Source organism: Chanodichthys erythropterus, chromosome 18 (assembly GCF_024489055.1).
Source record: "Chanodichthys erythropterus isolate Z2021 chromosome 18, ASM2448905v1, whole genome shotgun sequence".
NCBI lineage: Eukaryota > Metazoa > Chordata > Actinopteri > Cypriniformes > Xenocyprididae > Chanodichthys > Chanodichthys erythropterus.
In genome coordinates this window covers 37,991,390-38,019,296 of record NC_090238.1, presented here as the reverse complement: position 1 = coordinate 38,019,296, position 27,907 = coordinate 37,991,390, and the positions used below count along the sequence as shown (strand labels likewise).

The following is a 27,907-nucleotide window of genomic DNA, read 5'->3' as shown; positions in this document are numbered from 1 at the left end:
AGTAATTAAGTGTCCAACATTCCTCACTTGGATTTTTCGGTTAATTAACTCCAAATATCTCATCAACATTTCATCAAATTATTATTAATAAAGAGTCAAAACCATAATGAATCATAGTGGATCTGGCGCCGCTAGAGGGCGGCAGTGTTGTCATGTGATTCTGTTTTGCCGCGCAGGAAGAAGCGCGTGAGAGGGGCGGAGCTTCAGTGCAGCTGAGCGACGTGTTCAATTCAGACTGTCTGTTAGCAGTTCATTCATCGCTGAAGATATGGTGTTATTAGAAAACGACGCGGTAAGATCGCGTTATATCTCATATTCCGCGTTTATCCGTTGATAATATGCTCGTGCTGTACAAGAAATGAAGAGCGTTCGTGTTTAACCGGACGGCGTCGAGTTCAAACATGTTAGCAAGCTAAAGCTCACAAACGCTTCACACTGGTTTCTGCTCCTGTGATTTCGACTTACGAATTAATTTGCTTATTTCAAGGGTATTTTTAAAGTATTCTTGTTATTATGTATTACAACTACAATTATTAATGCCTTCATAGAGATTTCTGCTTCGCTTTAATAGTGAAAATCAAAGTAACTCGTTCATTTTATGATCATAATAAAGTATAAATGTGATAATAAAGGATATTAAAGTCAATCAGCAACTGGTAAATTTAAACTACAGCTGTATTTCAGCTAAACATACATTACAATGCGTGTTTGAATAAGTAAATAAATGCTTTTATGACTATTAGACAAACTTTATTATTCTTTTATTGGACCATGTGTACCATGTCAAATTAATAACAGTATTGTTTCTCTGCAGTTTCTGACTGAACTCACGCGTCTGTTCCAGAAGTGCAGGACCAGCGGCAGCGTTGTCATCACTTTAAAGAAGTGTACGTCCTCATCTAGTGCACTACAGAGGGATCTACCTCACTCACTACCGGCTCAGATAATGCCAGTGTTACTTCACTAATGTTTATGCTCTATTCTAGCTTTATTAATGTGTTAACCCTTGTGCAGTCTTCGTTTGGGAAGTACACTAAGGGTTTTTGGGGTCTCCAGAGACGCCAGGCAACAAAACATAATTTAGTAACAAAATGTTTTTTTTATATAAAAACAAATGTAATTTTACTTGGTTTATTAATGTTTTTCCTTGACATTTGTGCAGTTTTTGGAGGATTTATCATATTTTTTAAATTTACATAAATAAATTAAAAAATATTTTTTAAAATAGGTTTTTATACAAAAACAGCTTTTTATGTTAAATTCACTTTATAAAAGACCCACATTTTTAACTTTCATTCTTGGGGATAGTTTGACATGGTTCAGTTTTTTGATATTGTTACATTATGATGAGACCCCATTTAGAAAATGAACAAAATTCATCCTCAAAATCAACATTATTGAAAAACTTATTTTTTTCAGTACAAAAAAAAAGCTAAACTTTGACAAAGTAATTTTTATTGTCATAAATGTGATTTCATAAAATTAGATCTGAATCCAGCTGAAAATACTTGTGAAAAGAGTCTTTCAGTCCGTCAAACAGCACATAGTGGATCTCTGCAGCATCTACTGGATAAAGTGATCATTTTTTACTTTTAAAACTGCATTTTCCAACAAAAATCTCACACTAAACCATGTCAAATTATCATGTGTTCCCCATGAATGAAAGCTATAAATGTGGGTCTTTATAAAGTGAATTTTACATAAAGCAGTTCTTGATGAAGATGCATTGACATTGAGCTCTTCACTGTGTTATTGACATGTTAAATCGTGTTCTGTGTCTGCAGATGATGGCAGAACGAAGCCGGTCCCCAGAAAAGGGCATCCAGAGACCTTTGAACCGGCCGACAACAAATGTCTCGTCAGAGCTTCAGAAGGCAAGAAGAAGATCAGCACAGTGGTGAGAAGATGACCGGTTCACTTATGTGTGTGTGTGATTGTACAGATATCTTTTTGAGCTTCAGACTATCAGAGTGAGGACAGAGAAGGACATTTTGGCTGGTCCTCACTTTCTGAGAGACTGTTTTAGGGATCAGGTTATGATTGGGTAAACCCTCTATAGTCTGCATTATGTTCTAACCATGAACATTTATTTCAAATTAATTTTTATTTCGTGAATTACGCAAATCAAAACGGATTTTTGAAAAAAGGTACCATATGGTAACTCTGTACCACAATGAAAAAATGGTCATAAAAGTAGTTTTTCTACAAAATTATGATTTTCTTTTCTATTTAAATGCTCATTTCTTTTAGAAATTGATTGATTTATATACTTGGAACTCATGCAAACCAAAAAAAAAATAAATCCCTATAATTTAATCCCTATTATTCCCTATCATTTGGCTAACTCATCCTCACTCTTATCACATGGAAGAGCTAGACCTACTGCCCTTTTCGTAAAATATTGCTATATTCATTTTATAAAAAAGAAGAAATTTTGTTATTTATACTTAAATACAACTATACTACAAAAAAACACTTCAAAATAATAATCCAATCAACACTGGTAACAAATGAATTATATACAAAGAAAAAATTCACAAAAAAGGTTTCAAATCAAAGTTAATGTGTAAATATAAAAAGCTTCCCTCTGTAATTAGATTAAATTGTTTAAAAGCATCAAAATGCATTTTTTTGGTCCTTCAGTCGTATTTTACTTCTGTGTTTGGCTATACGCATTTTTAAACACCGTTTTGTTTTACCTTTTACCAAACCACAGGGGCATTTGATCATATAAATTACATTTTTGGTATTACACGAAATTATTCCCTTCATCTTAAACTGTTTCCCTGAGTGTGGATGACTAAAAGTGTGACATTTTGTTGGGAAATTACATTGTGCACATCTATAGTTGCCATCAGGGACTGAAAAGGGTTTATTGGATCGTTCCGACCCGTGGTCAGCTCTCACACCATTTTGTGAATTTTTGTCTATAATTCATTTGTTACCAGTGTTGATTGGATTATTGGATGACGAGTTTGATGACTTGTATCAGGTGAAAGTGCCATTTTTTGATTATTTACTTTTTGCCTGACCTGATGAATGCCTCTTTGGTCGAAACGTTGTCTTTTTAATACATTTTGATTAAATAGCAGTGTGCCGATTTTTGTTTTTTTTACCTAACAGTGATTCTGATGATCGAACTCTAAGTTAAGCTGGGAGGTGCGCATGTTACTTTTTCCTCTAGAAATTAATTGTTGCCATATGGCAACTCTGTACGAGAGAGGGTTAAAGGTCAGGGTTCAGGTTTGGCACTCGGCTGTGATGGGTAGAGTTAAGGTGAAGTGTGTTAGTTCTCAATTGCAGACATTTCCAAAATCTAAAAAGGCCCAAACCTATGGAAGCTTGTTTATGCCATTTAATAAAAAATAAAAGGTAATTCTGACACTTTATCTCACAATTCTGACTTTTTTTCTCAGCATTGCAAGATATAAAGTCAATTGCGAGATATAAATGACTTTATATCACACAATTCTGACATTATAACTCATAATTGTATTAAAATCTCTGAATTATGAGTTTTAAATTATAAAAAAAAATTTAGTGGCAGAAACAAGATCCATACAAACCTGCAGAAGAAAAGAATAAATAAATCAAAAATATAAATCTAATATTAGAAAAATAAAGGCAAAAATTACTTGATAAAACAAACACAATTCATTTTTAATTAAATACAGAATATAGGCTTATATACAATATATACATTTCCTTGTTTATCAGTTTTTTGACCCAACACATTTCAGCACAGAACTAAAATACTTTCTTGACTGTTGTCATGTAATGATCTGTCATTAGATTAGTGTGTGAATTGTTTATTTGTGGATGTTCCAGTTGGTGCAGGATGTGAAATTAAATTGTTATATAATTTGGTTGCAGTTGTGAGTTAATAAAAATGTAACTGGTAGTGTAAAATAGGCACATAATATCGAAATATTGACCGACCGAGCGAACACAGAGTACCATTATAACAACTTTAAACACACAAATGTATCTAATATGATAAACAGCGCTGCGTTACCCCACATACGCTTGACCGGAAGAAGCAGAGGTGGTGACTGCGGCATAATAATTGTTTTGAACAAGTGACCTCTAGTGGCGAAAAGTTACTTAGTGTGCCTTTTAATTTATTTTCATATGTATTTATTTACATATTTAACCTGTTAACTGTCACCCCCACTTTTTTATTGGCATGAAAAGGCACTATCCAAACTTAAAAGGTTGTAATTCAAGAATATTTTGGAATATAGACATAAGGCTGGTCTTGTTTTAAAGATGGTCTTGTTTTAAAAATTTGACAGATTATTGTAGAAGTGAAATTACTTATGTAAGTGAAAGAGAAAAAAAATTACAGATGTTTATGAAAATGTAAAAATAAAATAAAAAAAAAAAAATTATATTTTATGTAAAATATATATTTTACAAACTCTAAAACTGCAAGGAAACCAAAGTCAAAAATCTGAACAAGTTGTTCCAAATTTCAGGTTGATATCTCAAAAAATGAGCTTTCAGTAAGATTTTGTTTGGGCGCAGTACCACACTTTTTCACTAGATGACACCCAAGCTCCATTACTGACCATATAAAGGTGCCTCCATTTCCATATATTTCCATTATTTTCATACAATTTATGAAGTAGACATCCTATATTGAAGTAGTATGGGAAGTTTGACAGAATTTGATATGAATTAAGCCTCTAATAAACATAAAAACATGTATGTGGGTTATAGATCGCCCCCACAATCATAAATGTATTTTTTTCTATTAAAAACATTTTCAGACCTTTTTTTTTTTTCCTCAAAAAAATTGAATGAACTCTTGGCATGAAAACAAACATGTTTCAACCAATCTTTAATGACTCTTCATGTTCATTGCTATTTCAAAATAAAGGTCAGCAAATTCAGTTAGAAAGAACAAGTTAATATTAACTTGTTAGAAATGATTGACACTTTTCACTTTTTCATTTGATGCATTTCAGAAGTATGTTTGTTCTATAACCTCAGTTTAATGTGTCTTTCAGGTCAGCACCAAAGAAGTCATAAAATTTCAAATGGTGAGTTATTATTCTATATTCACAAATCTTTATTTATATCTTTTAACATCTATATGTTAAACTGATATGAGGGAAATGATCTGATTTATTGTCTGTATCATGCTTCTGAATGTTTGCACATATTTCCCTTTTCTCTCTGTCCTGCGTTGAAACTGACATGAACCGGTTTTTATATTCCCAGGCGTATTCAAACTTGTTGAGAGCGCACATAGACGGCTTGAAAAAGAAAGACAAAAAGAGTAAAGGCAAGAAAACTAAAGCCACATAGTGACGGGACAGTATTGGAGGAAAAGACAGGTTTCATTCAACACTCACCAGTGCCACGCCACCTTCCCATCAGCGCCAAATTCAGCGCGAAACGCCTGATAATGTGCGGCGCTTCTGCAGTGAAATCATCAGGAAGAACCTGCCAACGTTTGACAACCGCTGCTTCAAACCGATTCGTCTTCAAGTGGACCGATGCAACTAGATTTAATGAGCGTTTTCAGTTAATTGGGTGCAGAAGAGCCAGATTCTAGTTTATATTTCAAGCCGTATTTGATATGGTGAGTGGCCATTACGGTCAGTAACTTTATCCTCCCGTTACAATAATCTCAGTTCTCCACTGTCTGTTTTCTTTTTGAATGTGTTATAAGTTTAAAAGATCCCCTTTAGTGAAAGTTTAACAGTGGAGTTTTTATAAAGCCGACTTGTTTTGGCGTAATCGCCACCTTTTCTTATCTGAAATGAACGAAAGCACCTTTCTCGATTTGCAAATAAATGATTTCTTTTATTGGGTTTGACATCAATAATCATTGGCTCCATCATGAGAAAATCCCAAAGACTCCAGAAGCAGACTGACACCTCCAACAGAGACATGAACATTGTGCTGTAAAAAATGAAGAATTGAAATAAATACACTATGTACACAACTAAGCCACATTACGTAAGGTTTCTGTGAAACGAGCGACGGCCGTTTAAATCATGGTGTTTCTCTTGTCCGGTCTTTCTTTGGTGGACGTCGTCAGCATGAGGTTGCGTTTGGTTCGCTCTTCTTCCAGATAACCTTCCTTCATGATCCCGGTGACGTACTGGAACAGAGTCTGGAGCGGGAAACACATGACTCAATTCAGCTATAACACCTGTATCCCACTGTAAACGGGGTACAGGATACACGTGCGGCAAGAAAATCAAGTTTCTCAAACGGCTAGGATTAGGCTTTAGTTTAATTAGGGTATTTAAGTAGATTTTATAAAACATTTCTGCTGTGCATCTTGAGACAAAACAATGTCTCTGACATTTGTCAGTACAAGTTGCTTTCAGTTTAAATCATGCATTTTAGTCTAGGACTAGCTTTGTGTGTGAAATGGGTGTAAATATTAGCTTTAAATTCTGAAATGACTTGTTTTAACTATTGTGTGTGGTATTTCATAACTGAAGGAATATTCTATGCTAAACACAGTTGTCCTTCACAATATACCATAACTAAGTTTGACATGGAAAAAAAAAAAAGACTGATCATTATTTGTTGTAGTTAGAATGACAAAATGAGTTTATTTGATCTTGTTTTGAACCTAGAAAGTTCATTTTTCACAGCACTACTGTAAGCACTGAAGGTTTTCAACACCCGCTTTATTTGTGGCTATTGATTTAAACTCTTTCCCCACTATCAGTTTTGCGAAGTACTTTAATCAGGGTTCCCACTCACCCTGGAAAACACATGGAAAAGAGTAAAATTAGAGAAAATGTAAAATGTCCTAGAATTTTTTTTGAGTTCTGAGGTTTTTCTTTAGCTGAGAACAGAGTTTTTCACTGACCTAAAACAATCACCATTAGTGTCAGAAAGTTTTGAAATGTGAGTATTTTTTTGTCTTGTGTTGCCACTTGCAGTTATTATATTGTTATAGTATGTTATTAATTTTTTGCTTTATTATGCAAGTTGATTTTTCTGATCATATTTTTCCCAAACACATTTTACCAATCAATCTTAATAACTACTATTAATTTTGTATTTAGTTGTGAAGTTTATGAAGGATTTTCTTTTACAGATAAAATGAGCCAAAAAGATTTATCTCAGACTGAAAAGTCAAAAATGATTAAATTCCCACGAGAAAGATGCAATACTAGAAATTGCTTTTAAGGCATGACCATTGGACAGCAAAATGCTCATTGTGTCAGCAGGGTTAGACAAAAACAGGTGGAGAAGAAAAGACACGTTAAGTGTGAAACCATCAGAAACCCTTTAGTCTTCAGCGCCACCATTTCCCAGAACTTCAACCTCCCTGGAGTCTCCAGGAGTGCGAGGTGTCAGGATCTCAGAGACTTAAAGAATCCTAAAAAATGCCCCTCATTTAATAATCACAAGCTGAATTGTAGTAAAATACAAGAATACAGATTTGTCACAGGCTTTATAGACAGACAGCTTGAGAGTGACTCTTGAAGGACCAGAACCACATCCTCTTCTACCACTGTTTGAAGAATTCATCTTCCGGAATCTAGCTGTTTTTAATCCATCTCGTATCCTGAAAAGTCCACCTTGCAAAAGATAATGATCTTCCAAAACTTACTGCCAAAAAATAGAAGTGTGCATCAGTAGTTAAGTAGCATTAAACTATGGAATCTTGTTTCCGGCACTGAATAATAAATCAAAAAAATAGCCTAATTGCAACTTTTATATCACAATTCTAAAAAATTCATACAATTGCGAGTTTACGTCACTCTATTCTGACCTTTTTTCTCGCAATTATTACTTTTTTTCTGGCATTTGACAGCTTATATCTTGCTACTGAAACTACTTTTCTTAGAATTGTGAGATATAAACTTGCAATTGAGAGAAAAAGTCAATTTATATCTTGCAATTGCAAATATCAAATCACAATTATGTAAACTCACAATTGCGAGAGAAAAAAAATAGCGAGATAAAAAGTAAAAGTAAGTCGCAATTACCTTTTTTTTAACAAACAAACTTACATAGTCATAATGTATGATTAAACTGATTTTATAGTTAAATCATGGCAATAAACCTTTTAAAGACTTAGAGAGCAATATATTACTTTAGGGTGTAATCCTAGTCTTTTATTCCCATTGTTGTAAAATTGAAAATGTACGCTGAAAAAGAGTGGGAACCCTGTTTAATACTATTGCCTAGGTTGAAGCGACCTCAAATAACGTGATATTTACTCCCGGGAATGTGAATTTTATCAGAGAACGCTGGCAAAAACATTCAACAGCATATTAATCAAAACTGCCTGAAATGTTGAACCCATGAAGAGCGGATGGACTGAAACCGAGTCTTTGAAAAACTTTTGCAATCTTTTTGTTCAAATTTTTTTATGAACCGTACCCACATTTAAGTGTTGATAAAAAAGATAATGTTTAAAAGCAGAGGTTCTGTTCTTTTCCTTTATTTTTTGAGATATTGCATGTTCAGATATTCATACAACAAAATATTCCGAGGGCCGTGAAAGTTTGATGAAATTGTCCAAAAACATTGGTAGGGATAGGGTTAATAAATCACTGTTAGATAAAGTTAGGATAACCTGCCTTAAAATGGTCAAATGTTTAATGGATTCATTGGGTTGTTACTAATTTTAGGCATTACAACAAAACACTAATTACATAAAATACATGTCATTAACTACTTTCAGAAAATGATCACAAAGCTCTTGCTATTTTTAAAGGTGCCATCGAATGTTTTTTTTACAAGATGTAATATAAGTCTAAGGTGTCCCCTGAATGTGTCTGTGAAGTTTCAGCTCAAAATACCCCATAGATTTTTTTTAATTCATGTTTTTAACTGCCTATTTTGGGGCATAATTAGAAATGCGCAGATTCAGGCTGCGGCCCCTTTAATTGCTCGCGCTCTCCGCCCATGGAGCTCGCGCTTGCCTTAAACAGCATAAAAAAGTTCACACAGCTAATATAACCCTCAAAATGGATCTTTACAAAGTGTTTTTCATGCATGCGTCGGATTATGTAAGTATAGTATTTATTTGGATGTTTACATTTGATTCTGAATGAGTTTGATAGTGCTCTGTGGCTAAAGCTAACATTACACACTGTTGGAGAGATTTATAAAGAATGAAGTTGTGTTTATGAATTATACAGACTGCAAGTGTTTAAAAATGAAAATAGCGGTGCCTCGTCTCCGTGAATACAGTAAGAAACGATGGTAACTTTAACCACATTTAACAGTACATTAGCAACATGCTAACAAAACATTTACAAATATCACTAAAAATATCATGGATCATGTCAGTTATTATTGCTCCATCTGCCATTTTTCGCTGTTGTTCTTGCTTGCTTACCTAGTCTGATGATTCAGCTGTGCACAGATCCAGACGTTAATACTGGCTGCCCTTGTCTAATGCCTTGAACATGGGCTGGAATATGCAAATATTGGGGGCGTACATATTAATGATCCCGATAGTTACGTAACAGTCGGTGTTATCTTGAGATTCGCCTGTTCTTCGGAGGTCTTTTAAACAAATGAGATTTATATAAGAAGGAAGAAACAATGGAGTTTGAGACTCACTGTATGTCATTTCCATGTACTGAACTCTTGTTATTTAACTATGCCGAGGTAAATTAAATTTTCCATTCTAGGGCACCTTTAACTCTTTCTCCACCAGCGTATTTGATAATTTTCTCAAAAATGTCATGACCAGTATATTTTGTTGTATGAATATCTGAACAAAAAGCAAAGAAAATCTTTTTTGTCTTTTTTTTTTTCATTTGTTCATTATGTTGTTTTGTTTCTGCTCCTTTTTTGCCTGTTTTGATCCAGAGATTCTGTACTCTTTCAGAAGATACATGGAAAACTTGGAAAATTGCAATGTCAATGGCAGGGAAAGAGTTAAGAAAATGTTAAGAGATGGGAAAATATATTTACCAGCGTAAAGTTCTGAATTTGTTGTATTAGATAAGTGTGAGTACAACATGTCATTTTGTTCTCAAGAAAATATTTCAAACCTATGAATTTTTGGTAAGATCAGTCATTCATGTCACTTACAAGTGATGCAAAAGACAAAACAATGAGAGAACCAACAACAACAAATGTGAGAAAGTGTCCAGACATCATCAGTTTCTCTAAAGGAGCTGACAAAAACCAACTACATCCCAGACCAGCTGAGAAAAACCTCAGGACTTTAGGATGAAAATGCTGTGAATATCTTCAGGTTTGAAGGGGGTGAATGAAGTCAAATCTTTCGTTACCTTCCACGCCTGCTCCAGTTCTGCCGTCCATTTGTCCTTCAGTATGGGCTGAACAGCACAGATGAACTCCGCTCCCACATACTGAAACACAGTTATTACTGCTGACTCAAAACATTTGCGTTACGTGAACTGAAATAAACATCAACTGAAATCAAATCAAATATTTTAACTCTTTCCCTGCCAGCTAGTGCCAGTATTTTTGATAATTTTCACAAAATGTTAATGAATATCTAAACATGCAATATATTTAAAGAAAGAACAGATATTTTTATATTTTTAAATTATATATATATATATATATATATATTATGGGTAAGTTTCATGAAAACACACCCCAACATTTTAAACAAAAAGCTGGGAAAATCAAGTTTTTGCCAAAGACTACAATATGCATCAGTAATGCTTTTATTGCTTCTTTCACAACACAGAAAGCTGGAAAATTTCGTCAAAGGCAGAGAAAGAGTTAAACAAACGCACACTAAACTAATAAAAACTGTATATAAAAAAGTAAAGACAAATTAAAAATAAGTCACAAAAACATTTTTTTTTAACTAAAATTAAAGTGAAAACAGAAATAAATAAATAAAATCTAATTCAGAATATTAACAATCTATAATCATTTATCAATGATACTAAAATAACAGGACAGAACTGCAAAATACCAAATATTTAATGAATTTATATTCATGAATCATTTCATTCCACTGAGCAAATGTGTATGTCTGTTTCTGCGCCTCTAGTGGCAACAGATAGAATTACAACAATCATCTGCACATCTTCTTTATGAACAAACATTTGCTTTGCTCCTTTTGTGCACTTTACATCAAATCTATATTTCATATAATTCTTTGGAAAATTCATCTGATCATGGACCAAAAAGATTTTGTAAATAAGTTTCACAAATTTACAGAATGCTCCGAAATTTACTAATAAATAAATACTACAAAAGACTTGTTGTATACAAAAAAGAAAGAAGAAAAATCAAAATCTAGGATGATTTACAAGTAGTTTTGTTCACAGAAGATCCAAGAATTTTAGTTACGTAAAATATGCATCACGTAAAATAGTCTTTAATTTTTGTCAATTTTTACTTTTGTCATAATTTTACTTTTATCATAATTGTGATATAAAAAGTAAATATATCATTAGAAGTCATAAGAAAAAAAAAAAAAATTATGACCGAAGTGTCAATTTTGACTTTTTTTGTCAATTTTTACATCAAAATTTTACAGAAGAGGATTAGGGCCAAGCAATAATAAAAAAATATAACCATCTCGAGATTAAAGTTGTTAAATTTCGAGAAAAAAAAACTTGTTAAATTACGAGAAAAAGGTTGTGATAAAATGTTGAGAATAAACTCGTTAAATTACGAGAAAAAACGTGTTAAATTTCAAGAAAAAAGTCGAGATAAAATGTTGAGAATAAAGTCATTAAATTACGAGAAAAAAGCTGTTAAATTACGAGAACAAAATCATTAAATTATGAGAAAAATGTCATTAAATTTCGAGAAAAAGGTCGAGATAAAATGTTGAGAATAAAGTCATTAAATTACGAGAAAAAGTCGTTAAATTACGAGAACAAAATCATTAAATTATGAGAAAAATGTCATTAAAATTCTTGGATCTTCTGTGAACAAAACTACTTGTACTTTTTTCTCGAAATTTAGTTACGTAAAATATGCATCTGAAAAAAAATAAAATAATAGTAAACACCAAAATGGACTGTGAACTATTCAACTTTTTTTAATTCCACAGATGATCCATGCTCAGAAGAATTTTAGCCCACATGTGACTGCACAGAGAAGCAGATCCGTGTGATGTTTTGATACAGAATTGCAATGTATTTCCTGTCCAGTAGAGAGAAATGCGTCAGGATGAACACGCTGAACAATCCACACACACAATAACGTGTTTGACGTGATGTTTACCCCATAATACTTGGGCGGCGCGTTGTAGCGGTAGTGGCTCTTGCCCAGCTCCAGCGCCAGAGTCTCCAGCCGCTCCAGCTGATCGAGTCTGGCCACGCTCTTCTCGATGAACGACATCACTCTGCCGGAGGAAACACAGCCTTCATCAGACTTACTGAAGCGTTCCTTCAGGAGCGGAAGCCCATTTCTGACCAAAATCATGCTTTTGTACATCATAAAAATGACATAAGTCATAATGATGACAGTCATAGACATAAGTCATAATTATTAAAAGAAAAGTCAAAATAACTTTTTTGAAATTTTGATTATATGAAACATTTGATTGAGTATTTGCAGTGCTATTTATTTTATTTATTTGTCATTTTTGGAGCTTGACATCACTGTGAATTTATGTGAAGATTATTTACAAAACTTTTTTGTTTGTTTGACTGACGGTTTATGATCAGATGAATTTGACCAAAGAATTATATGAAATATACTTTTATGCAAAGTCTACAAAAGGAGCAAAGCAAGTGTTTGTCCAGAAGGAAGAATTAATGAGCTGATGATTGTTGTAATTCTTAGTATGTCATAATTTCGACTTATGTCATAATTATGATTTTTTTTTAACGTTATGATTTTTACATTTACTTCATAATTATGACTCAGTATGTCAATTTTGTCAAATTATGACTTAGTATCTCATAATTTTGACTTTTTATGCCATACTTAAAGTAATTTTTACTTTTGTCATAATTATGACTTGTCATTTCAACTTTGTATGTCATAATAATAATGATGTTTAATGTCATATTTATAACGTTATATTTTACAATTTTTGTCTTTTTATTTTTTTTGTCAATTATGACACAGTATGTCATAATTGACTTTTTATGCGATAATTTTGACTTTTGTCATAATTTAGTTTTTTAATGTCATATTTTTACTTTTATCATAATAATGACTCAGTATGTCGTAATCTTTACTCATAATTTTGACTTTTTGTCATAATTATGAATTGTCCTTTTAACTGTCATAATAATGATGTTTAATGTCATAATTATAACATGTTATAGTCTTTAATTTTTGTCAATTTTTACTTTTGTCATAATTATGACACACTGCCATAATTTTTACTTTTTTATGCCATAATTGTTTTTTTTAATGTCAAAATTTTACTTTTATCATAATTGTGATATAAAAAGTAAATATATCATTAGAAGTCATAAGAAAAAAAAAAAAATTATGACCGAAGTGTCAATTTTTACTTTTTTGTCAATTTTTACATCAAAATTTTACAGAAGAGGATTAGGGCCAAGCAATAATAAAAGAATATAACCATCTCGAGATTAAAGTTGTTAAATTTCGAGAAAAAAAACTTGTTAAATTACGAGAAAAAGGTTGAGATAAAATGTTGAGAATAAACTCGTTAAATTACGAGAAAAAACATATTAAATTTCGAGAAAAAAGTCGAGATAAAATGTTGAGAATGAAGTCATTAAATTACGAGAAAAAAGTTGTTAAATTACGAGAACAAAATCATTAAATTATGAGAAAAATGTCATTAAATTTCGAGAAAAAAGTCGAGATAAAATGTTGAGAATAAACTCGTTAAATTACAAGAAAAAAAGTCGTAATGACAGTTCTCTCATAATTTAACGAGTTTATTCTCAACATTTTCTCTCAACTTTTTTCTTGAAATTTAACGACTTTTTTCTCGTAATTTAATGACTTTATTCTCAACATTTTATCTCGCCTTTTTTCTCGAAATTTAACGAGTTTATTCTCAATATTTTATCTCAACTTTTTTATTGAAATTTAACAAGTTTTTTCTCTTTTTTTTTCTTTTTCTTTAATCTTGAGATGTTTTTTTTTTTATTATTATTGCTTGGCCCTAATCCGCTTCTGTAAAATTTTCGACTTCTGTCATAATTTTTTTTTTTATTTCTTATGATTTCTAATGATATATTTACTTTTTATATCATAATTATGATTTAGTATGTCATAACTATGACTTTTATGTCATAATTTCAACTGTCATAATAATTACAACTTTTCATGTCATAATTTCACCTTATGTCATCAGTAAGATTTACCAAAGCATGATTTATTTCTCTACGTGGTGAAAACATTCTCCCATTTGGCAGAAATTCCAGTCAGTTTAAAGCGTTTCCCTAAACAGACTGCAGTGGTAAACGTGTGTGATGCTAAAGTCACAGATTGTCAATCAAGCAGTCACTCGATGTCCGTTCGGGCCTAATTTGAGCGCTGCTGTGGCCCCGGGCGCGTCGTGTTTTCATGCTGTGAAGAGCGAGCGGCCCGCGGCCTCATTACAAACACAGACTGTCACAGTCGCGTCGCGTCCCGCGGGGTCACAGCGGCTGATGTCCGCCGGCGCCGCTCAACAGCCACTTGGCCTTTAAAGCAGCGTGAGATTCAATCAGTAATTGGTGTTCCGGGGATTTCAGCGGCAGCGACACTCAAACCCGGAGCAAACGCAGTGAATCAGTGAGCGCTGTAGGTGTGTAGTGCTGTCAGATAATAATAGCAAACATCATGTAGTGCCTCTTAACACTGGTTTTTATTATAGACTCACTCTGAATTCTGCAGATAAACACACACCCGTGACACATATTATATTAATGCACCACTGACAATTATAAACAGCTACACTTAGATCAGATTATGATGATCATATTGCTGATGTTTTGCACACAGAAATTGCTCAATTTTGCAATTTATTACAAAGAAACAGCAATAAACATTGAATTAAGAGTGAAATGTTGAAGTAAGACTGAAAAGTGTCTTTATTGCAAAACCAGATTCATTTCGACAGAATCTCAATCTTTTCTGTGTTTTTTAAGTTAAATTTAAGTAATTTTGTATCTTTATCTGGTATTTTGCTTGCTTAAAGATTTCATTTGGGCCTTAGGGATACCATCTAGGTGCTTTCCTTATTCTCAAGCGTACAGTATGTAGGCTATAGATAAGCGCACGTGTGTTCGGTCACATGATGTGTGTCAATCAAAGGTAATTGAAAGTGTCACGTCTCTCACTATAATAAAGCACTACTGGCTCTCGATCTTTTGTTTCTCTCTCTCTGTGAGATTCGACATCCTGATGTGCGAATGAAACAAAAGCTCTTTATATCGCTGCCATGATCTGGTCTGTAACGGCTCATTATTTCTGCTCCCTAATGAACACGAGACATGCCTCACACTTCTAATGAATGATATTTATAAAAGCCTGGATTGATTTCATCAACCTGTCAGAGATAATTAGCAGTACAGCTGACACTCAAACCAAAGCACTTACTAGAGCTATTTATTTATTTTGGGGCTCCAGACAAACATTTGAGAGCAGGGACGCTGGCGCCACTACACAAGGTGGTGCTGTTTTTTTTAAATCATAAAAATTTATATTTACAATAGTAATTTAATCACATTACTTTTGTATTGCATTAATAAGTGCAGATATTAATAATATTACGTGTTTATTTATTGGAAATTTGACTAAAGCACTGAGCTTGAATTGAGATTGAGATGCGGATGAATTTAATTTATTAACAGTAACATGCAAAAACATTTTTATGAAAACGCCTGCGCTTCTGGATCATGTTTAGATATGGCTTCTTTTTTGACCTATAGAGTTTTAGCCGGCGACAGCGAATGGCACGGTGGATTGTGTTCACGACAATGTTTTCTGGAAGTATTCCTGAGCCCATGTTGTGATTTCCATTACAGTAGCATTCCTGTATGTGATGCAGTGCCGTCTAAGGGCCCGAAGATCACGGGCATCCAGTATGGTTTTCCGGCCTTGAGCCTTACACAGAGATTGTTCCAGATTCTCTGAATCTTTGGATGATATTATGCACTGTAGATGATGATAACTTGAAACTCTTTGCAATTTTTCTCTGAGAAACTCCTTTCTGATATTGCTCCACTATTTTTGGCCGCAGCATTGGGGGAATTGGTGATCCTCTGCCCATCTTAAATATATGCTGTCTCTAACAAAAGCTTGTTGCCACATCTCAAAAAGATGAAACAGACACTCTAAAAATGCTGGGTTAAAAAAAAACAAGTTGGGTTGACAAACAAAAGTTGACAAATGGACAAACCCAGCGAATGGGTTGTTTAAGCCCATCGGTTGGGTTGTTTTAACCCAGAGAAAGGGTTTATTTAGACCAGCGAATGGGTTGTTTTAACCCAGCAATTTGGTTGATTTAACCCAGCGACTGGGTTGATTTAACCCTGTGATTGGGTTGTTTTTAGCCCAGTGATTGGGGGGTTGTTTTTAGCCCAGTGATTGGGTTGTTTTAACCCAGTGATTGGGTTGTTTTTAGCCCAGTGATTGGGGGGTTGATTTAACCCTGTGATTGGGTTGTTTTAACCCAGTGATTGGGGGGTTGTTTTTAGCCCAGTGATTGGGTTGTTTTAACCCAGTGATTGGGGGGTTGATTTAACCCAGCGATTGGGGGGTTGATTTAACCCAGCGATTGGGTTGTTTTAACTCAGCGATTGGGGGGTTGATTTAACCCAGCGATGGTTGGTTTTAGCCCAGCGATTGTGTTGTTTTAACCGAGCGATTGGGATGATTTAACCCAGTGACTGGGTTGTTTTTAGCCCAGTGATTGTGTTGTTTTAACCCAGCAATTGGGTTGGTTTAACCCAGCGATTGGGGGGGTTGTGTTAACCAAGCAATTGGGGGGTTGATTATAACCCAGCGATTGGGTTGTTTTTAGCCCATCGGTTGGGTTGTTTTAACCCAGTGAATGGGTTGTTTCAGTCCATCAGTTGGGTTAAATGTTTGCTCGACCTGCTGGGCAGTTTTATTTAACTCATCTATTGTTTAACAATTACTGTATTGCTTGTCAGTCTGTTGGAATATGTTTAATAAATGAACATTTATTAAACTGCTTATTAATAAATGTTCATCTTTTGATTATTATTGTTGCTAGTAATTATGTGTCTGATTTTTAATTTCCAACCTATTTTGGGTTCATTTTAAGCCAGACATATAGTCATTCTTAAACAATAGTTGAGTTAAATAAAACTGACCAGCAAGTTGGGCAAACATTTAACCCAACCACTGGGTTAAAACAACTCAATCGCTGAGTTAAATAACCCATTCGCTGGGTTTGTTCATTTTCAACCCAACTTGGGTTGTTTTTAACCCAGCATTTTTTAGAGTGCACTATCATATCTCATATGTTGATCTTTCTTTTCTCCGTCTGCAGTATCCTGTCTCATTTCAAATGTGTTCATGGACACTTTCATGCAAAGCAACTTACAAATGTGGAACATCACAAGCAGTTTGTGCCAAAAATATGTCATAGTGTTTGGTTTGAGGAAGAGCTGAAGAGCGTCTTCAGCTGCTAATTCTCTCTGACAGGTTGATGAAATCAATCCAGGCTCTTATAAATATAAGTGTAAAGGCATTAGAAGGGCGATGCATGTCTCATGTTCATTAGGGAGCAGAAATAATGAGACGTTCATGGCAGTGATATAAAGAGCTTTCGTTTCATTCGCACATCAGGATATTGATCTTCCACAAGCACTCCATCACTATTAAAAAAACCTTTCTGCTCTGTATTTCTCATCTCCTCTAGCTCACTTCCTAATCTAGTTGTCTGATAAACCTGGCACTGTATGTTACACTTATTGTTGGCTCTTTGATGAATGATGCTTTTGTTCCTCTTTTTGGATAAAATGCATGAATGTAAATGTAATGCACTATATTTGGGAAGGACTCTGCTATTTTATTCTGCTGACAGCCCTAGTTATCATATGAGGACAGCAAAGATGATAAAGGATGTGTGTGTAAGCAGATGCAGGACATGACTATGAATGAACCTTTGACCACTATGAAGTGTGGATGGTGTGATGCAGGTGAATACTGACCGCAGGCCGTGGGCACGGAGCTCCCTGCTGGTCCGTAACCTCTCCAGATCCTCCACGTCCCGAAAGAGGAAGAAGACGTCTTTACACTCCGGATGGGTTTCAAACAATCTGTTACCAAGACAACAGACATTCAGACAAAACTCATATTTAAGTAGTTTCCTGAGAGGAAGCTCTTTGAATTACTTCCATTCGTCTCAGAGTCTTACCATCTTACCATGTCTATAAACCAGCCGACTGGTTTAAATGTATGTTTTGGGCATTTTAATGCTGGGTTTAACTAGTTCAAAGCGGTTTCTTCAGAAGTGAATATATTTGTTTTGTTTCCTTCACTCAGGTTCTTTATAGGCAGCAATGGTTCCATGAAGAACCTTTAACATCTCTGGAAACTGCATTGCATAAAATGTTCTTTATAGTGGAAAAAGCTTCTTCAGATTATTCAAATGTTCTTCACACTAAGAAAAAACGGTTCTTTTGGGAACTGATCACTGAAAGAACCAAAACTGGTTCTTCTAAAGCATTACTGTGATGGTGCTGTTTGCTTAACGGTCAAAAATGACAGAGTTTTTAAAATTATTATTATTTCAGTGAAATGAATATTATATTTTAGTTTGATAATTTTTGTTTAGTTTGTATGGGATTTTATGGTACTAAATTATATTTATGCAGTAGTTTATAATCCATTTATTCACTTTTTGAGCATGGACCTGAAAATTACATTTCCAACTTTCCATCATAAATCTTGAATGCGTTCCATCACAGACTGAAGTTTGGTCTCTTTTTAAAGACGACACTTAACCCTTAAATGCATACCTCAGGTCTTTTGTGACCCGGGACGTCATTCACTACCCTCCTCCTTGTTCATTTTTTAAAGTTAGACATCAACCTTCTTGGTATTCCTCATTATAAAGAATATAACAATAAAAAAATCATAAAATTATAAAAGAATGCCTATTTTTGTATTCATTTTTTGTAAAAATTGTATAGGGTCGCTAACGACCCGAGGTGTGTATGAGTGTACGTATATTTTTCTGCACAACAATAATTTAATCTTAAATGATGGAATAAGTGCGATTCACCTTTATTCCACATGGTGGCAGTGTCTGATACACAATGCTGAAGTGACGACTCATTCAGACAGAAAACGAAATAATAATAACAACATGAAATGGCTCAGTGATTTACTGCAGAGTAAGTACTGAACGCAATGAAATATGACTGTAACTGTTACTTGATTGATCTGGTGAAGCTGTTAGTGATAGAAATATTGATTTTGAAGATGTTGAAAATGAAATAGTTTTGAGAATACGTTTGAGATCGTGAATGGGCTTATATTCGTGACCTGAAACATAAAACTAGCCTATTATTTGCTGAATTTACTGGGAAATGAGCTCTGACGAGGACAGTGATGATGGCATAAAACATCTGCTCAGAATGAGCCCTTTCAAGCTTCAAAAGGTAATAAAATATGATTTATTTTATTCTTCTGTAATTGTTACTCTAATATCAGAGGAGTTTTATATTATCACGACAGGTAGAGATCCTTCCGTGTTAGATATAGATCCGGGTCGATAAAGACCCGAATATGTAAGAATGATTGGCGAAACAGTCATGCATTTAAGGGTTAAAGAAGTGAATTTAAAAAAAAAAGTTATAGAATTTTACATTTATTATTAAGAATGCACAAAAATACTATTTTAAAATGAAATGCATATTTTCCAGAAAATATACTGATATCTCAAAAAATGAGCTTTCAGAAAGATTTTGTTTGGCTGCTGCATCACAAAAGTTTAAGCTTTGTGCGCAAACATCCGAAGCACGCACACAGAAAGCCGAATACTGAATTGAGTTCTCTATTTCGTCTTATTGCGTATGAATGGACATATTCACACAAAATTATATAAAAAATACAGAGTATCCTACTAAACATAGTCAGTTTTGTCTAAACAGTTGAGATAGAAAACACGTGTATCAGTCTATTGGATCCGTGCAGCTCTTAAAGTGACAGCAGCCTAATATTCCTTAATCAAAAAAAAAAAAAAAAAAAAAAAAATCACTGAATAACTTTTGTTACTTTAATAAAGATTCATTTATATTTATGCAGAGAAGAATTTTCTGATTTTATTTTACATTTGATTACTTAATTCAATTTCTACTACTGACCAATCTGAAAAGCACTGTTCATTTCATTTTGTATCTTAGTTTTGCTGTATTTATTTGTGCTATTGCTTGTAGTTTGATTATTTGTTCAAGTGTACTTGACTTCAATTATGTTTTACATTTATATTAGTTAGGCTAGTTGGTATTGAAAGTGGAATAGAGAATTTGCTATCTAAAATGTTGGTGTCATTACAAAAAGTTAGTTTTAGGCCGTTTAAAATGATGTGCTAAGACGTCTAGCCTCGCTGTCTGGCTTTCCTTCATTTCAGTGATGGATGTTCCTGATTTTCCAGATGTTCCGGTGTGTGATCAAATCATCCGACTGTTACAGTCTAATCACTGAAGGTTCTGGTTGTCTAGGAAACTCTTTTTTTCATACACTAAGAAGGACACAACTGAGTGGCCTACACTGAAAAACAAAATGGTGTAGATTTACTTTGGAAGAAATCACTAGTAAATTTCACAAATAATTACACTGAATGAAACATGAAGTTAAGTAGAAAGACTGAAATAGTAACTCCAATCATCCGTGTTATATTTACAAGTTTAAAAAATTCAGTGCATGCGTCATATAAACTGACTGGAGAACATCAGGTCAGCTTGAGTTTGAGGCGATGAGGATCTGAACGGATGTTCATGAGGAGTTTATGAGCTGCACATTAAGACACATTCGTTTGTCAGCAGCGAGAACATTTGCTGCGAACTCAACACATTCATTTGTGAAACCACTTTTGTATTCGAAAACAGCATGATAATGCATCATAAAAGCACTGCAAAAGTAAAGAGGCATTTTATCTCATTCAGACATTTGAGATGGAAAAACCCAAAGAGTGTTTGAGCACTGAATGTCCTTCATCTGATCAAGTGTCTTTCATGTTTGTACATCTTTTATTGCAACTTGTGTAGATATTTGATCACATACAGTACAATGACCTTAACAATCGAACTCTTATATCATGTTGCGGGTCAATTTGATCGAATCATTAATAGAACGTTTCATTCAAATGTATCTGATATTTAACAATGTTCCCAAAACATCAGCACAACACTGTTATTTATACATCATTCATGGAATGTTTTTCTGAAACATTTAGTGGGACATTGGTCTAATGTTTTGTTTTTAAATGTTACAAGTTTATTTAGAATGTTTAGAGAAGATTCAAATGTAACATTCCAATAATGCTTGCAAAATTAGAAAATAGTGAAAACGCCCCCTTAACGTTTTTTCTAATGTTCACATAACCAAGGAAAACCATTTTTAAAACATTTAAAGAACTGGATGTTTTGATCATTCTCAGAATATTCAGAAATAATGTTTTATTACTTAATGTAAACGTTAGCAAAACATTCTCAGAACATATTTTTGTTAGATGCGAGGGCGTTTACATTTATGCATTTAACAGATGCTTTTATATGGAAAAAATGCTGTGCAGGATCGAACCCATAATCTTGGCTTGCGAGCGCAGCGTTTCTACTGTTTGAGCTGCAGGAAAGCACACAGAATAAGTGCTTTTCCACACTTCTTCTGTTTAAAATGTTTTTTATATGTGTTAAAAAACAGTTACAATACAATAAAAGCTTTTTTCCACCATGGAATACAAAAATTAAAAATATATTTGCAACTTTTATCTCACAATTCAGACTTTATTTCTTGCAATTGCGACTTTTTTCTCAGAATTGTGAGATACAAACATGAAATTGTGAGTTATAAAGTTAGAATTAAGAGATAAAAAGATTTTATTTCAATTGCCTTTTTTTATTTTTTCTTCCGTGGCAGTTTATAAATTTAGTTTGTAAAAAAAAAGCTTGGTAAATTCAGTTTTACAAATCATACAATTTCATTTTTTTGTAATGTTATGTTACTTTTTTTTGCATTACTGTTTTTGTTTTTTTCAGATTGTGATTTTTGGTGAATTATATTGAATCCAATCAGGGTCAATTTGACCTGACCCAGAATCTGACCATAATTCAAGGGTTAAGTGTGATTTAAGTGTCCAGAAATCAGTGCTAGCTCCTTCTCGTTCTCCTGTGGAACTATAATGAGTTTCTCTGGCCACAGCAGGACATGAAACCTGATATAGAAACACTGTAATCCTTCGACAACTTCATGCTGAGTCCTTCTCCACGGTCACAGGACCCACTTAATGAGGAATTTCATGAGCTTTTATCAGGAATATGAACTACAGCATGCTGGATGCATTCCCAGAATATTATTGTGATATTTACTGCGGCCTCAAACTTACTGTAAGTCAAACATAAAAATGTCTGAATGTCATTGCATTTGAAACAAAATAACTATGCACAAACACACTCCACTTTTAGTCCACTTACGCCGTATGTCCCACGCCTTCCCTATTTTACTTACAGGGCTCCACTGAACTCCACTATATGTGTGGACTTACGCGTGGACGGCGTCAGGATGTTCGTTAACAGTATATCGCTGTAAATGTTTTTCCAACATCGTTTTATTGCTAAATGAAGAAAAAAAAGAGCTTTGTCGTGGATATATTGGGCCTTGAATCACGTTCAGTTCAGTGCATTACGTGTGCACGAGTGTGAGGCTGCGAGCACAACTGCTGCAGTTCACTTAACGGCCACCGGTGTCGCTAAAAACAAGGTTTTCTGAATCTACATATAGCCCCTTTTTAGTTTGAAATTATTAAACATTCACACATTCACACACCAGCACCAGCTGATTAAAAAAACAGGCTTCAAACATGTAAAAAAGTGATGTTAGTGAAGCGAACGGATCTGATGAATCTCATTCAAACACTCCTCAGGTCTGTCCTTTCATCATTTTTGTGATTCGAAACTCTTTGAATGTTTAAATGAGATTCATTTGCAGTCTTATCTTCATAATAACAGCTGTTTCTGCAGCATCCTCATGAGTTTCACAAATCAATCTGTTATGAGCCGCAAATGTTCGTTCTGCTGACAAATGAACGTGTCCTAATGTCTCTGGATAGATTTATGTACTTCAGCAGTGTGTGTGTTTGATGGACACACCACTGCTTTTGTTTATCCATTAATACTGATACCGGGAAAATAATGACTTCAGTCCATAATAACCCCAGAAATCAATTTACTGAAAAAAGAGATGCTTGTTCTCTCAGCAGATGTTTCTGTCACAATACAGATGTCAGATTTGAAATCAATACATTAGGCAACAATAACAGAATCCAGAGAACACAATAATTAGCACTTCTTAGATGCAAATTAATAAAGATTTAATACAACAATCAATAAAAGATGCAAACTCAGCAATCACCTGGACATTTAGTGTAATCAAGTCACTGTCTGTATGAAATGCATTTAATTAGATTAAACTCTTTCTAAAAATGCTCTTCTATAGAGTACATACATGCAATTATATGGAAAGTCTATAATTTAGCATCATTAAAGCACGTCCGACTGGCATACAGTAACTGTGTTCAGCACACCTGATGCTAATATGGATATAAATGGAGCATCAGCTCTCTAGAGACTCTGTGAAAGTTGCTTCAGAATCATTATTTTAACCTGATTCAGCTTTTCTGTTTGCACTTTTCTTTTGAGTCGCTCATCGTAATTTTTCATGATGCATTAAAAACACAAACAAGAGGAAAAACTCATATTCATCTGTAGTGAGCAAACACTCACACATAAAGCACAATGCTAGACCACATTAAGGTCAATGTGAAATGCCATTTCGCTTTCATATATGCAAAAAGAGGCGGGACTTGATTTCATTCGTAGTGAATTGATTGGATGGCAAAAAGTGGTAGAAAAATTAACAAGTGAAACAAGTGTTTTAATTACGTAACGTACCTGAAAACTTGATTTTCTGTCTGTGGATTTAATTTATCATTGTGATTGACTTGCTGTGTGATTTACAGATGCAATATGCAATGATTTATATATATAGTGTACAACGGGGCTAAAGACGCCTTTGATTTTATTTTCCTCTAAACCACTAGATGGCACAAAAACTTGCCGCAGCGCTTTCCTAAATATCCGCTTTTCAAAATGCACGTGCAAATTTATAGTTTGATCTAATATTTGATGTTTTTTAAAATGTTGTTGATTTAAGTAGCAAATGAGAATCGATTAAATTTATGTTTGTATTTTCAAAGGTCTTCTTAATGATTTTCAGTTTTGTTCAAGGTAATTCAAGCAACAGTATCTCAATATTCAGTATGGTATTTGGGGTAAAAGGCACAATAATTAACATGATAATGAATCGCTGACTGACTTTTCCATTTGTCGACATGACGTGGTTAGATTCAGATGGCAAATATCATATCAAATTGGGTATCCATCTTAGAGATAATACCCATATTTAATGAAACAATCATATTTAGAAAAACTATTATATTATCATTTTATAATAAAATATAATTTATTGTTACTACTGTAAGTCTACATTAATATTATGGGATGTCCCTCAATGCTTTCAGAATCTTTACTTTTTAAAATAATTTTGTTTATTATATAAACATAATACGGAAGAGGATTAGGGCCAAGTAATAATAAAACATAAAACCATCTTGAGATTAAAGTTGTTAAATTTCAAGAAAAACTCGTTAAATTTCGAGAAAAAAAGTCGAAATAAAATGTTCAGAATAAACTCGTTAAATTTCGAGAAAAAAAGTCGAGATAAAATATTAAGAATAAACTCGTTAAATTTCAAGAAAAAATTCGTTAAATTTCGAGAAAAAAAGTCGAGATAAAATGTTGAGAATAAACTCGTTAAATTGAGAAATTCGTTAAATTTTGAAAAAGTCGAGATAAAATGTTGAGAATAAACTTGTTAAATTTCGAGAAAAAACTTGTTAAATTTTGAAAAAAAAGTCGAAATAAAATGTTGAGAATAAACTTGTTAAATTGAGAAAATTTGTTAAATTTCGAGAAAAAAAGTCAAGATAAAATGTTGAGAATAAACTCGTTAAATTTCAAGAAAAAAACTTGTTAAATTTTGAGAAAAAAAGTCGAGATAAAATGTTGAGAATAAACTCGTTAAATTGAGAAAAAACTCGTTAAATTTCGAGAAAAAAAGTCGAGATAAAATGTTGAGAATAAATTCGTTAAATTGAGAAAAAATACGTTAAATTTTGAAAAAAAAGTCAAAATAAAATGTTGAGAATAAACTTGTTAAATTGAGAAAAAATTCGTTAAATTTTGAAAAAAAAGTTGAAATAAAATGTTGAGAATAAACTTGTTAAATTGAGAAAACTCGTTAAATTTCGAGAAAAAAAGGCGAGATAACATGTTGAGAATAAACTCGTTAAATTTCAAGAAAAAACTTGTTAAATTTCAAGAAAAAATTCGTTAAATTTCGAGAAAAAAAGTCGAGATAAAATGTTGAGAATAAACTTGTTAAATTGAGAAAAAATACGTAAAATTTTGAAAAAAAAAGTCGAAATAAAATGTTGAGAATAAACTTGTTAAATTTCTAGAAAAAACTCGGTAAATTTCGAGAAAAAAAGTCGAGATAAAATGTTGAGAATAAATTCGTTAAAATATGAGTTTATTCTCAACATTTTATCTTGACTTTTTTCCTCGAAGTTTAATGACTTTTCTCAACATTTTATTTAAACTTTTTTCTCAAAATTTAACGAGTTTTTTCTCAAAATTTAACAACTTTAATCTCGAGATGGTTTTAATTTTTTATCATTGCTTGGCCCTAATCCTCTTCCGTAATATAGCCCTATTTTAATGAAAGTATATTTATTGAACACAAATGAATTATTTTATCAAAATAAACAGAAAATCGTACAAACTTTGCAAAAGTGATCCTTTTGAACAAGTATTAAGTTACATAGACATTATTAAAAATATTATTTTAGCTAAAGTATTTGCATGAATACTGTATGCCTTTTACCCCATGTGTTAGGTAAAACCTCATACATTTATAAAATTTTATACAAAATTAACCACTTTTATGATTTATTTTTACACAAAATCTACTGCTCCATCAATGTTCAATACAAACATGTATATTTTCCCTGCAATCATACACTTTGAGAGTAGTGAAAAGCACATTTTCTCTTACGGTGTGCCTTTAGCCCCGTTGTACCCTATATTTTCAGGTTGATTGGGAATTTAGGACACTTTCTCCAAGTCATCTCAATGGCAAAAAGTGTCCCAATCACTCTGAATTCACCATATTTTATGAAATCTAAAATCTAGACATTAAATGCATCAGATTTCTATTGGGACAACTTGCCCCGGTCTGCCATACACATACTTTTCATCGGTTTGGACCGAGAGACATGACGTAATATATCGATATGTTGTTAAATATTAGTCATTAAGCTAATGTGAGGCATCAACAGGTCTAAACATATCACTCTCTGTTATTAATGTTTAACATGCATTTGTTTTCACGTTGATATTTGCAATTTATGATGCTTTTAAAGCGATATACAAACAAACGTGAGGTTCTCACCTGACAAACATGATTATTCCCACTTTGGCGATGTCCTCCTGGATGACTTTCCAGGACTCCTTGATCAGGTGTATGTGACGCGGGGTGAGACGCGCCGGACTCTCGTGCTCAGTGGTTCTGATCTCTGCTGTTCTCGGTGTCAGTCCGGATCCTGAGATCGCGCAGCCCATCCTGACACGAGCGACACTTCCTCAGCTGTCAGTCAGTTTTCAGTCAGCTGGTTGGGTTAGCTGTGTGTCTCTAGCTGTCCGTGTCCATGACTGTCTGGAGTCAGACCTTCAGAGACTCGGAACCTGAAACTGCTCACCGGGAGGGGAGGAGCTCATCTTCATCATCATCATCATCATCATCATCATTACATGAGATCCTCAAAACAGTAAAATCATTCAGATATTTTCAATTCATTGCTTAATGCCAAATAAATCTAGTCACACTTTCTGTGAAGTATATTAAAGGATTAGTCCAGTTTCTAATTAAAATTTCCTGATAATTTACTCATCCAAGATGTTCATGTCTTTCTTTCTTCAGTCGAAAAGAAATGAAGGTTTTTGATGAAAACCAGGGGCGTAGGAACCACTTTGACATTGGGGGGGACATTTTGGCCATTATGAATCAACGTCCATCTCGCCACCATAATAGTAACATACAGTATGGTGACGTCACGTGGTACGACATATATGAAATAACAGCAAAATAAATAAACAAAATCATCTGTTTATCATCTGTTCATCTGTTTAATTTATCTATTTATTATTACACAAATATTGAAGTTGGGAAACATAAAAGTGTACAAGCCCCCCTGCAATTGCGGGCAGAAAGGAAAGGGGCACTTTACAAGGCAAATATTTGATTTGTAACCCCAAAAAAAATACAAAAACACAACAGTCACATACGGCTTTGGATATAGGCACTTGGAACTAGAACTATCATTATTATCTATATCAATAACATTTTACTTTTCTATTAAAAAGTTTATAATGTCATGCTTCGTATCCATAATTCAGTTTTAAAAAGCTTGTTAATTTAAACCGCTTGACTGAGACTAATTTACCTCATACAAAGTCGAGTCGTTCAAAGCTGGTGCGCACCAATAACGTATTTGAATGTTCGTAGTGTAATGTTGACTTCTCTCTACCAATCAGATGCTCCGAGTCCGACTATAGGTGAAAAGTGAAGAATATGAAGCTGGTGATTGGCGAATGGTGATTATTCAAACATGAATGAAATCACTCTGGGTTTGACTGACAAAACCGAATATCTTCTTCGTCGCGTATTCAAA

General features: G+C 33.6%; 2 protein-coding genes across 2 annotated transcripts; one reads left to right on the top strand and one right to left on the bottom strand.

Annotated features, from left to right (window-relative positions):
- The first annotated feature begins 200 nt into the window (after positions 1-200).
- Positions 201-5,950, top strand: srp14 (signal recognition particle 14). Its single transcript, XM_067367271.1, has 5 exons — positions 201-292; positions 815-887; positions 1,785-1,897; positions 5,013-5,045; positions 5,227-5,950. Exons 1-5 carry the CDS (start codon positions 269-271, stop codon positions 5,311-5,313), a joined length of 330 nt encoding a protein of 109 aa, XP_067223372.1. The 5' UTR covers positions 201-268; the 3' UTR covers positions 5,314-5,950.
- Positions 5,951-5,997: 47 nt separating this feature from the next.
- On the bottom strand, positions 5,998-26,904 carry xgb (x globin). Its single transcript, XM_067367270.1, has 5 exons — positions 26,629-26,904; positions 18,045-18,152; positions 12,166-12,286; positions 10,239-10,319; positions 5,998-6,127 (listed from the first exon to the last, which is right to left on the bottom strand). Exons 1-5 carry the CDS (start codon positions 26,796-26,798, stop codon positions 6,002-6,004), a joined length of 606 nt encoding a protein of 201 aa, XP_067223371.1. The 5' UTR covers positions 26,799-26,904; the 3' UTR covers positions 5,998-6,001.
- Between the last annotated feature and the right edge of the window lie 1,003 nt (positions 26,905-27,907).